A 13,161-nucleotide genomic window follows, 5' to 3' on the forward strand; every position below is an offset into this window, starting at 1 on the left:
CTGTAGACATAGTAGACATGCACACATCTGCTGCCAAGGAGCCAAGGCACATCTGCTTGGATGAGAAGTGGTAAGATGCCATCTTAGGAAATAAGTAAGCCTATTAATTTTCACTTAGCACCTTGCTTTGTCCCATTACTTTTTCCCTCACCCTTTTTAATGATCTCTTTTATGCTGGAATATCAAGCAACAAAATACCTCAACGATGAGGCTTTCCCTGGCATAGAAAAGATACTTTCTAAGGTTTTTTTCCTCGGAATTCCATCTTACGAATCTTCTTGCACTGGAAACATAAAATACCAGAGACACCAGACATAAGCAATGCCATTTATTGAAGCTTGAAACAAATACATCATCAGAGTTTGATTTTAAACCTTGAAATGTTAGAATAAGCAGTGAATGTGCCAAATACACATTTTTTTTTCTTGAGCACCTGTTGAACCTGATGTGTCTCAGGCTAATATGACAATATAATGTTATTATGCCTCTGCACTTAATAATTAGTTTTGGGAATAGTGACCATCTGGGTTATGATCATAAATCCACCTTTACATTAAAAGAGTTACGTCATAAGAAAGAAATCTTGCTAAACGGATGGGAGAGACGACTGCATATATCAGGAGCATAGAGGAGTTATTAGGCTGATGAATGCGATGTAAGAACTTAGGTAAAATACAGCAGTGGCACTGCTCTATTAAAACAGATCATGTTGTTACAGTCTTTTCCCTAAAGTTTTAGGCTGAGCAACAGTGATGACTGTGCTTCCCTGGGTAGAAAGATTATTTTGATTAATATCCATAATATAATTTATTCACTTTTATCAATTTCAAATGAAATTACAGCTCCCTGAAGAAAACAATGAAGCCAGAAATGGTTTTACTCCACACTAGCCATAAGGAGTACCGGAAGGGACAACCCCACCAGACACTTCTATTCCCACCTCCACTCACTCAGCTCCTTTCTTATTAGCCCACATATGGCTCACTTCTGCTGACCTCTGTGGATAAAACATTGCAGGTACCTCCGAGCACAGAAGAGTCTTGAGTCTGAACTGAATCTAACTTTGTCATGCCCAAATCCTAGGAGATGCTTCCAGGAACATCAGAAGCATCTGCACACTGTCCACCACTCTAGGTTGTTTGACCATCAGAGAACTGCCTTGGATGTAGCAGTACAGGCTCTGCACAAAGCAGCCTGAGGCCAAGCCTTGCCCAAATGCTTCCTGAATCAGATGGGACACCTCCACTCCTTCACATGATTCAGTACTTTTGCGTCCAGTGGAATAGACCTGCCCAGATTTCTATGCTCAAAGGGTCAGCAGCCATTCAGGACCTCAGAAGGACGTAAGCACACTGTGAAACTTTAAAAGCACTATGTCTGGCATTGGCCAGCAACACCATAGACACGTATTATTTTATGTGCAGGTATGCTGTGTACACACATGCATGCACATGCACCATTGTAAGTTATCCCCAACATCTGTTACAGTAGCACCATATTTTTAAGAGTGGATTTAAAGTTTTATCAGCACCTATAACTGGGGTTATATTGCCATCAGAGAGGTTAATAAATCTAACCTTACCATGCTGCTCTGAACTCACAGAGACTTCAAGTGAAGAAGTGAGTCTTTAGCCAAAGGTCACAAACCTATTAAAAAGGACAATTAGACTTGTGGCCTTCATTAGGTTAATACGTTATAGCCAGACACAAATATTTCTATTAACTTTCATAAAGGTCTGTCTAGAAATAGAGCTTTTGCTAGTCATAGCTCTGTAACTATAGTGATACTTGGATTCATGGCTATGTCACTCTGTATTGCATAAAATATGACATTTCCTTGTATTACAATCTCAAATTATCAGGTAGCTAGGGAGTAAATCTGAGATTTTCAAAAGAGCACAAAGAACCAAGGTCTCCAAATCCTACTGAATTTTAAAGGAATCTAAATGTCAGACTCTGCCCAGCTCTTCTGAAAATGCCTGGTTTTGCTTCAAAGAGTCCAGTCTGGTCTCCCTAAAGTTTGTTCTGCCATTTTCTTCAATAGCAAAACAGATAAGCTACTTGGCTCGTGCTCTCCTAATGCCTGAGGTCCAGAGCTACACAGATACTCTGGGTCTCAGACTCCTGTCCCAGGTGCCCTCACCCTCACTACTACCAAGGATTTGCACCACAGGAAAAGTCTGCTGTGAGTGACGTGATTAAAGTACTCTTGCAGATGTGGGCTTACACTCTACTAGGAGATACTAGATTAAATGATAGCTCCATCACTGAAGATAGTAGATGCAAACAGCTTTGCTTTCACGGTACCAAGAAATGTTGCTTAGAACTTATTTGTGAACTTAACATTGCAGATTTGGTGGGGTTTTTAAGTTAGAGCAAGACATTTGCAGCAGGAGAAAACTGGCCAGCACAGGCTACTGCTGAGGTATCCTTTAGAGGTTCAATCGAGTACTAAATGAACATTTTTTGTTTTGAAAAACTCAATGTTTCAATTTGGCCTGCATATCATAAACAGCTATTATAAAGCTCTGCTTTTAAATTTATGAAGTGAGCAAACAATTTAGAGAAACACTGCCACTTCACCTTGACTCCTAAAAAGAGAAAAATGAGTGAGCATAGAGGGATCTGGCCCACAGTGCAGGTCTGTGTCTGCTGCCCTGTCAGCCACCTTCACTCAGCACACTTAAGTAAGTGGTGCTGCTGTTTCAAGTGGGTTTTGGCAAAGAGATGGAACAAGAACAAGTAAAACATTCAGTTTAAAAAAAAATCCAAAAATTCTTGCAAGCTTGTTTCTAGCCACTACACATGCCTAAGAATTACTAGCTGCTGGCACATTGCAATTCATGTTACAAATTTTGGACTATTACAGAGAAAAACTTCAAGCAGTAAATTAGGACTGATAACCCTAAGGGATGTGTTTTCTCAGTTTTGATCACAGATTTCCATTTATGTTGGACGGTTCAGAAAAAAAAAGAAGGAAAATAAAACCTGTAAACAGAAGCCCTACTCAAAGCAACTACATTAAAAATAGCTAGTGCCGAGCAGCTTGGTTGTCATTTTCTTGATTTTGAGGTGATTTTCTTCTAGATTTAGTGTAATTTTGTTGTTTGAGTCCTCGCTGATCCCAGTATCTTGCTTTGTTACGAATTCGGGACTGTCTACACGTGAAGCAGCACTGAGTCTGTATGGACGGCAGCAAGCACTTGCCAATGCCTTTCAGCCTCTGGCAGAAGTGAACGGACAGCTGGTCTTTGCTGCAGGGTAGCCCTATGGTGGAGAAGATGAGAAGAATTAGCCATATTTTGCTGACAAATTACCTGTATTACTAGAACTTTAAACTGCTTTATGCCAGACAGTCAGGCCTGTTAAGGCTCTTATTTATGATGGTCTTCTCTTCCTCTACGTTACAGATCAGCTTGGTCTCCCTGAAATTTTAGGACTTTTAAGTGAACAGGTCCTATTAAACATCACTTGACCTTCTGTCTTAGAAAATACAGCACTCTTTTACTGCTGTTCAGTGAGGCTTTAGTTTTGCGTCTGACATAGCTGATCTATGTTTTCCACTTTAATGTTTCTGCTTTTAAGAACTGCCAGAGGAAGTATAGCAACTGTGCGTCTGGCACTTTTGTGTGCTTCTAACAGAGCATTTAATACAAGTGCAACGGGCTGGAGCATACTGCCAAGCCATGCAAGGCAGGCAGAAAAGCACAGACAAGGCATGTGCAGCTACCTGTTCAGCTTGACTACGCTTCAATTTCTGCAGCACCAGAATGAGCCAGGGACTGGTACTGTCTGTATTATGGTTCTGATAGGTCTGTAATGGCTTTAATAAACTGAGATGTGACAGATTTAGTTAGATATGACAAAATATTAGATATTAAAAATCCTCAGCTGCAAGATGAGATGGCTGGGGGGAGAGTCAAGGTTTGCAAAAGCAGGAAGGTGGTGGATTAGCCAAACACAAGGCTGCTATTCAGCAAATCCCTCAACATTAGAAATGGGGAAACTCAATGAAACTAATATAAATATAGTTTAAACCAGATAAAAGCACTTCTTTTCACAGCCTGCTGTGAACCTCTGCAACTTGCTGCCACCGGAGAGGGTGGAAGGAGACAGCACCACAGAGGCAAAAAGGGATGCAACATATTCATGGAAGAAGTTCCATAAATTTAAACTAAGAGGCACTAAAAGGGGTGCCTTTAATAGTCCTAATATGTAAGTTGGGAATGCTGGAGGAATACTATGGAAATGAATCACAGTAAAGGACTAAGCGCCTGTATTCTCTTGAAGTAGCACCTCCTAAAGCCATTGCTGGAGACACAATATTGGGCTGCATGGATCATCGGTCTACCCAGTATGGCATTTCTTATGTTCTACTGACCCTTTACTGATCTATGTAGGTAATATTTATCTAAGTCTGTCTTTCTGAACACGAGAGGGACAGAAGATAAGCAGACTAATTTAACCCTGGCGCAAAGCATGTGCTAGAGATCTCTGAAGAGCAAGAGGAGTGATGATCTGCACTGCCCTCAGGAGTCAACCTCTTCACTCACTGCCAGACTGGACTCTTACTGCTGACTTGCTAAGAGGGAAGAATCCTTCTCCAAAAGTGCTTTGAAGTCTCTTCCAGCAGGACTCTTGAGCTGTTGCTGTTCTTACCGGAGGGTACCTCCTGGATACTGCAGTACACAAACTACAGAGCTTCAGGTGCCACTCCACTTTGTGTTTGTCACAAACAGGGATAAAGATACCTGTCCGTAAGCTTTCTCCCTCCCCTGCCACTGGGCTACTGCCATCTACACAACTGGGCTCCTGAACCCTTGAAGGAGAGAGGTACAGGACACCCTGAGTCACAAGAGGACTTCTCTCCATCTCTTCATTTCAGAGACAGTCTCATTCTGTGGGACACTGAATTCACAGTGCCAAGACTGTGTCTGGGTTCACTGCCAGTCAGATTTTTCTTAGTGTCTGTCTCACTTTGCTTGGTTGCACTCCCAGTCCAGAATTTTCAGTTCCCATAGGAATATTCATCTTAAGAAATGTCATTTGTTTGGACGCACAGCATGTCCTTCCACAGCCTTAAAGCAGCCTGTGAGTTACCTAAACCAGGTGAATAGGAGCAGACCTATTCATTTAGTTCTGGCATCATAAATTAGGGGATGCATGCTCAAAGAACTGCATTCCTCATCATGGCAACAGAAGGTCAGTAGAGCTGGAGAACATGACAATATGATTCTGCCAGCAGTGCAGCTGAGCAGTAGGAGGTTATCCTGACCTATAATTATTGAGCCTGTACTATTTACAACAAGCTAATAAATTGGGTTGGCTCCCAGTTTGTTCAGAATCTCAGCACAAACGGAGAGCTTTTTGGAGATCGTCTGACGCACGTGTATTATCATACCTGTACTTTTCCTGCAGTCCTGCAGATTGCATTTCTGATACTCTATGGGCTTCGGTTTATCCACACACATACTGTCATCTTCAGTTTCATTAGTTTCTACATTCTTGCACTTCACAGTTCTTTGCTGAATGCCCCCTCCACAAGAAACAGTGCACTGAAAGACAGTAATTTTAACAGATATAAAATTATTTTACACGAACATTTTGTAAAATGCCAATATTTGAGGTGTAATGTGAGAGAAAGCTAAAAATGCCATGTGATACGGAACCAGTGACACTAAAGTACTTTGTGTGCTGTGTTCTCCATCCAGACCTCTCCCTGGTGCATCATGGCCAGATTTGGCACGATACAGTGGAGGAGTAAATAGCACAAATACCCTGGTTACACATTCCAAGATGCTGTAAGAGGACTGCTTTCTACAGAGAAGGAGGATGATCTGAAATGCCAGTCTTACGAAGTAAGAGAGCTGTAATCCAAGTCAGTACCACACACTGACATTTTTTGTTTCCTGTGTCTTCTCACCATCTAAATTAAACATGAATAATAAATTCCAATGTTAGGTCTAGAAATGACCGAGCTGAAGATCTCAAAAAAGTTCAGTGAGATGTTTTTTCTTAGTGACATTTACACTGTAGTTACCCTTTCTTTACGACCACAAAACAATTGCCAGCTGCTTGCTCTTACTGCATACAGATGGCCATAAAAAAAGAACATTTTCAAAACATATTCCTGTACTATCCTGTAAATGTATTTAATTCTTCTGACATCTCAGAGTGTCTGATAATTCCAGTTAATTTTAAATTCTTCTTTTCTTCACATAAATAGTGGCCAGCAAGATAAATACTCCAACAGATACAGAATGTCAGCTAATGAAGTGCAAGAGATGAAGACAGGACTGGTACCTCTTTAATTTTTCTGCAAATTATCCTTTCTCTAATGTGTATCCCTGTGTGTAAGACACAGTATTATGGGTGTGAAGTACATTAAAAGATCTTAGGTACTCTTGCAGCAATCTTAGATTAATGTTTAAACAGGTTTTTTTATAAAGTGAAATAAATGGGATTAATAAATCAGTAAAATAGGTGCTACACATTTTGGTATTCAGTTGCTTATGTTATGCATTTCCCAACATTTTCACTTCCATATTTAAGTGTCAGTTACACTAACTCTACATTACATTATACTCATATCCCATCTAATGGCTTTGTGTCAAAACCAACTTATTAAATTTTCTGTGCTAAATTACTCTCCATTATTTCCTTATTTGTGGCTCCTGGCTTTTGGTGTTCTTTCAATGTTTGCTTCTGCTGTGAGGACTATTTGTAATGTATGAATAGGTTTATCAAGGAAACTGGAGGAAAAGGTTTATTAGATATACCAGTTTCTTTATAACTAAACATATATTGCAGACACTGGAAGGTTCCTCAAAAATACACCCCTTATTTGTCAATTAACAGCCAAAGTAGAAGGCTATTTGTCAAAACTCAGAATTTCTGTTTGTGTAGGGAAGTCCAATATTTGACAAAGCTGCAAGGGTCATGCCCTTGTCTGTCTGCCTGCCTGCTCCCTGCTCCCCACCCCCCACCTCTTTTATAAAATAAAAAAGAACTGAATCCTACCGGACCCCATGCCTGGTAAATCCACTGCGTACAAGGTTGCCTGTTACATGATGCAATGGCATCAGGTCTTTTTTTCCAGTCACAGTAGCCACCTTCTGGGCAGTAGATACGTCGTTTTTGCTGGCCACCACCACATGTTCTTGAACACTAACAAAAGAGGTGCACAAACCCATGAGAAGAGAGGTGGGAATGGATGAGAATCCAGAGATACACCACAAAGACAGTAAGAAATGTTATTCATTTAGAAATGTGGAGCCACAGGTAACAAGAAGCATGTCACTGACCCATGTCATTTAGAAAGACGTACAGGGTAGCCTGTTAACCAAGCCATACAGTCCAGATGTATTGTATTTCACTATATGCTTGGAAAGAGACAGGGAAGAAGCTATGACTAGTCCAAAATACTTTGTATAAAGCTGCCCCTGACATGTATAAATGCAAGGAGTATAGGACAGCACAGAAGTGGCAACACAGAACTCCTCATGCAGCACCACCAGCAACAGTTACTTCCTTAATAGGAATGAGACTAGAAGGCACATATCTGCAGGATTAATCTGCTACTTACACGGAAGACACTGCAAGTTCATGAGATGCAACATCTCATTTTTATGAGGCATTTGGGGACATTAAAAGTCACCCAATGCTTATAATGAATTAACTATTTGGCAATAAAAGCATCATACAAAGAGGTTATTCTTTAAACGCAGGTTATTCTTTAAACATTCTTTTGTCCACATTCTATTAGTCTATTATTACTTACCAACTGATTTTTTACTATTATTCACTATATCTGCAGTAGAGCCTTGAAATACACTCCAAATTTCCTACTCTGACATGAAACAAGGCGCCAAAGGCACCATATATACTTTAAATAATGCATTGTTCTTGTCCTGTGAGGAACTGCATCCCTACAGACAGAGGACCAGAGTTGACATCTGATAAATGAATCTTTTCAATCCAATTCTATCCAATATATTCTGAATCAAGACAACTGCCAAGGCTGGACAAGTGTTTTTGCAAGATATTTTAAGTGGCAAACAAGTACAATCATTTGGTTACTCTTATTTGTCAACCCTTGCTGACTGCTCTGACAGGAAACCCAGATACTGCACACAGGATGAGGTCTCCTCCTTATTGCAGGTCTGACCCTGCTTCCTTACAGTGTCCTGTAAGAAAGCAATGTGAACACCTCCCTTAAAATCCAAAAGCATCATGTCCACAGTGCTGCAAACACTGTGGTGCTTTCTTCAAAGCTGCTTTGAGTGGAAGCAAACACCAAAATGTAACCAGACCACATGCTTTAGCTGACATAAGTATGTGCCTGGCTGCCTAGGAAAGTTTGTTGGCACAGAATTATATTACCAAGTGACCCAAAAGTCAGATTTATCTTATGTCTGACCTCAGTCTCTGGCCCATAAAATACCAGTCCAAAAGTGTAAAGGGATATTCTAAATTAATCATAATGAGAAAGCAACAATAAAATGGCAGCAAAAGGAATCAATCTGAATTAATCACGTTTATGGATCCACTAGGATAGCTAAAACAAATCTTCCAGGCCATCTGCTTCTCTGTTTTAGGGTATGGTATCTGACAGCTCTACCTATGCATCACGTGCAATCTTAGGAATGATTCTAGGAAGTCTTACAAATGTCTATGATAATTTTTGCTGTAACTTCTGAACCTTTGAGCGGTACTAGCTGTGCATCTTCCTTTGAGTACAAGTTCACCTAACGTTAATTGACAGCTAACTACTCATTCCCAAAGCTTCTTTTAAAGAACAATACCTCATTCCAGGGCTCCACATGCCACTGCAAGCAAGGCTCCAGGTTACAGCTAGTGTTGAGCTGTGGTTTATATCCGAGTAATTGGCAATGAAAAGGTCTGAGAAGTCGCTTTTCACTAATATCAATGCAGTGAACATCTCGGGTTTTGAAACCGCCGTTGCAGTTAGCAGAGCACTGTTCACAAAACAGAAAGAGGGACATCTCCAAATGATGCTCTGCTGAGGGGCTGTCCTTTCCCCAGTCACAAAAGAGGAGGTCTGGCCTGAGCTTTGAGCATCCTGACTCCCAGAGGGAATTTCCAGTTTACCACTAACAACAATCTGTTGTTAGGCTTAAGCACTGTGGTTTTCCGATCACAGCAGATCAGAACACACCATATAAATACTTCCTTTTCTTCACTGGAATATCCATTAATCATAGAATCATAGAATCATAGAATGGTTAGGGTTGGAAGGGACCTTCAAAGGTCATCTACTCCAACCCCCCTGCAAGGAGCAGGGACATCCCTGACTAGGTCAGGTTGCTCAGAGCCTCATCCAGCCTGGCCTTGAACGCTTCCAGGGATGGGGCCTCCACCACCTTTCTGGGCAACCTGTTCCAGTGTTCTATAACCCGCATCGTAAAAAATTTTTTCCTAATTTCCAATCTAAATCTACCCCCCTCTATTTTAAAACCATTACCTCTCGTCCTATCGCAACAGGCCCTACTAAACAGCCTCTCCCCATCTTTCTTGTAGGCCCCCTTGAGGTACTGGAAGACCGCTATCAGGTCTCCCGGGAGCCTCCTCTTCTGCAGGCTAACATGGATGCATATGTAATTAGGAAATCTTGCCAGCTATTTCCAAAACTGTAATTGTGAAAGAGTCATAATGCAACAATACAAAAAAAAAAGGATCACATATGCAGTGAAATTATCAGTTCTTTAGTTGTTTCTGAGGGAGGGAGGGAGGAAGAGGAACAGTTGCACCAGTTGATTTCTCATTCAGCTGTGGAAGAGGTAGGTGTCCATGGCTGCAGATTGATCAGGCTGGCAAAACTGCTCCTTGTCTTAGCCCATATACTTGAGTTGCTGCTGATACCACTGGGAGATAGAGAATGCAGCCCACAGCAGCAGTTCCCACCCTTACCTTCCTTGCTCCTCTGTGGCACCAGGACGATCCATACCCCAAAAGCAGCCTGGGTGTAAGGGAACAGGAGACACCCTGAGCCTTGCTTACAGCCTATGAAATCGCTTTTCAGCTTGGAGCACTACTAGCAAGCCAAGAGAGCCCTTCCAGCCTCCTGTTTCTCCCCAGAGCTTGCTCCAAAGCCTCATGCAACAGCACCAGGTTCTGTCCCCAGATAACAAAGTCCAGGACTTCTCCTGCTGTTAAGGAAGAACTGAATTTGCTACCCCAAGGACAAGGACAAATATACATTTAATTATTTTGTCTTCATCCAGAATTAAAGCAAATTCTGCCAACACCGCTGAATAACCTCAGATCAGCTTTCATCTTTACTGCCACAATGCAATATAACAACTGATGCTGTTCTCCTTTGCAAAAATAAGCATTCTTCAGTTGAACGAGGAATCTGAATGTAATACTCCCCCTGGGAGCTGAAGGATGGATGGAAGGAGAGTCCATACTCCTGTTCACTAAAGTTTCTGTCCCTCTGGATAGAAACAATGGACAGAAGTGACTGTGCAAGAAACTGAACACACACAACCCCCAAGTACATGCAAATTATATTTGGTATTAAACTCAGATTGTAAGATCTGGTCTGAAGCACCTTTCTTTCAGGGGAGGGGAAGAATTAGATGAGAGTAAAGGAACAGAGAAAGTTCTACTGCACTAGCAAGGTAATTTAGCCATCTTGCTGTGATAACAGTGCCTTAAAAATGTTTGAAACGAGTAGTAAGAAAAACAATTGCCACTTGCAAAAGCAAAAAAAAAAGCCATTTTTAAAATTAAGTTTGTATAGTTCAATTGCTGGAAAATAAAGGTGGTTACCACAACAGAAATCTGCTAGGAAAAGCCTTTTGTCTCAAACCAGCCTCACAACTGGACCGACACTTTAAAAAACTTGTTTCCCATAATATTTTCTCATTAAACCGGATTTCTAGCTACTTTCTGTGACTTATATAATCAACTTGTTGCAGTAACAATAACATTTATAAAGAAAAACTGAAGGTGAAATATGCCCTACTGCAAGTAGGGCTGCAGAATGTCTATTCAGTATTTCAACTGAATTTTGAAGGCTTAAATGTGGTTGTGTAATGCCTTGGCCTTGCCTGGACTTTCTACACAGGTGTGTATTTCATGTACAAATCAATTCTATGTTCAAGAGCTCAACAACATAGCACAGGTTTTGTAACTACAACCTTTTCTGCAGACTCTTTATTTGTATGAATCTGCCCTCTAGTCCAATGGCAACAACATTGTCTGCAAAAGTGATATATATTGAGAAAGTTTGAGAGATCTACCTTTTCTTTATTAAATCAACATTATTTCAAATAGAATTTTATAGTTTTTCTCTTCTGAGTCTTGAAAAATCAACCTCCATTTGAAGCTCCAATTTTAGGGAGCATGAAGACAAAATGTAACAAGCTTCAAGAATTCACCAAAGTCCCTCCAGGTGTTCATTACACATCTTACAATACCAAAAAAGAACTCAAACGCAATTCCTTGGGTTCCACTTACCACCTTGGACATTCTTCTGCCTCTTGACTGGGTTGGTGTACATACCTAGGACCAGATAAGACCCTAGACATAACAAGCACTCTCCCCAGTATTTTTTTCTTTGGTTTTTGTAATGTAAAACTTAGAGGTTATATGAATGGGGAATCTCTGTCACATCAGAGATGAATAGACACTAGCAAGAGTGAACAGGAACATGCCGACTGCCTTTCCCAAATTCCCACTTGCTTTTTAAAATTAGGATATGCCTCTGGAGGCAGAGTTCAAAAAGAAGCCGCACACAAACATGTACAGCTTTGTCCTAGGATCTCCATAGAATACGAATGATGAGCCCTGCTTCAGCTCTAGAAGCAAGAGTTAATGAGCATAATCCCATGCAAGAAGAACAAAATTCACAGCAGATGTGTTTCCATAAATAACTTAGTCAGGAAATTAGTAAATTAGTGCTGAATGGTCAACTGGGAATCATGTATGCATTCACTGAGTAAATAATTATTTTTAAAATGAAGTATTTAGAACTACCTACTCTTTGAAGTTGCAAGCTTACTGTTCACACACATCTGTGAATGAAGTTACCTTGCTCCAATTTCCTGTTTTCCAGCTAGCACATGGGCGAAGATAACATTTTCTTGCAGGATCAGGCTTTTTCATGTGCTGACAGTCAGATGTGTTCCCACTGCTGCACTCCACATGTCTCCAGAAAGCCCCTATTCCACAGGTGGTAGAGCACTGCACAAGGGTGAGAGGAGTGCCCAAGGGCAAATTCAATGTTAGTAAATCATTCTAGAAACAATCCAAGAACCTAAATATAAATATCCAGAACCTCTTCAGATTATTTAGATTATCTGAGATGCCCAAAAGAAGTTGTCAAATTCACCTAAATCTTACTTAAGGTTCTGAAGGAGGGCTTTTTGTTGCTTTGTTAAGAAAATATGAATTCTGACTCATACTATGCACTGCTCTTCTTTGGCAAACTCCTGCTTACTGAGACATTCTATACCTGTACCAGCTGCTCCCCTGTTTCCTTCTGTGACCTTTGGGAATTCAACGCAAAATGTCATTGCATCCAGTTTTCATCACTGTTCCCTCTCTACCCCTAATACTGCTGATGAGATATTCAGCAAATTGAATGCATGATGCTGAAAACCTGAATTAAGCTGTGTGAGACTCTTGGGAAATGGATTTCTGAAATCATTAATTCAGAGATGGCTAAGCGTTTCCAACATTTGGGAAGATTTTAGAGTTTGAGGTAAAAGAATATTGATCATGCCAGTCCAGATCCCAAGAGTGGACAATCTTTACCAGAAAAGTCACTATCATAAAAGTAGTAAGAGGTGAAAAGTGGCTGGAGACACTCATTTACCTTTTTCTCCCTTAAAAAGGCAGCGACAGTGAGCTAAACACATAGAGTCAAATCCAACACACGCCTCGGAGGCTGTAGCTGGCGTAACAAACAGCATAAATAACCTTGGATTAAGCCAGCAAAATAATGAAGACAGCAACTGCTATTGTGTGATTTGAACTACCTAAACGGAAGTGGGAGAGTTAAACAGGGAAAGCCGAGTAAGTGTCCTTGGAAAGATAAGGAAAGCTAAGCTGAAGCTAAGGCTGTGGAAAAAAAGACCACTGAAGACATGGAGCTGTTACTAGATTCAGAAAAAATGGAAAAATTGTTAATGG

General features: G+C 40.7%; 1 protein-coding gene across 1 annotated transcript in view; it reads right to left on the minus strand.

Moving 5' to 3' along the window:
- Nucleotides 1-315: 315 nt before the first annotated feature.
- Nucleotides 316-13,161, minus strand: part of ADAMTS12 (ADAM metallopeptidase with thrombospondin type 1 motif 12) — a 170,931-nt gene continuing 158,085 nt past the window's right edge. Inside the window, exons 20-24 of the mRNA XM_086770225.1 lie at nucleotides 12,058-12,210; nucleotides 8,805-8,978; nucleotides 7,021-7,167; nucleotides 5,402-5,555; nucleotides 316-3,267 (exon numbers count right to left, since the gene is read on the minus strand). Coding sequence (XP_086626351.1) covers nucleotides 3,032-3,267; nucleotides 5,402-5,555; nucleotides 7,021-7,167; nucleotides 8,805-8,978; nucleotides 12,058-12,210 — 864 coding nt within the window. The 3' untranslated portion in view covers nucleotides 316-3,031. The remainder of the gene's footprint in view (nucleotides 3,268-5,401; nucleotides 5,556-7,020; nucleotides 7,168-8,804; nucleotides 8,979-12,057; nucleotides 12,211-13,161) is intronic.

The sequence above is a fragment of the Chlamydotis macqueenii genome, chromosome Z (assembly GCF_036417535.1).
Source record: "Chlamydotis macqueenii isolate bChlMac1 chromosome Z, bChlMac1.mat, whole genome shotgun sequence".
NCBI lineage: Eukaryota > Metazoa > Chordata > Aves > Otidiformes > Otididae > Chlamydotis > Chlamydotis macqueenii.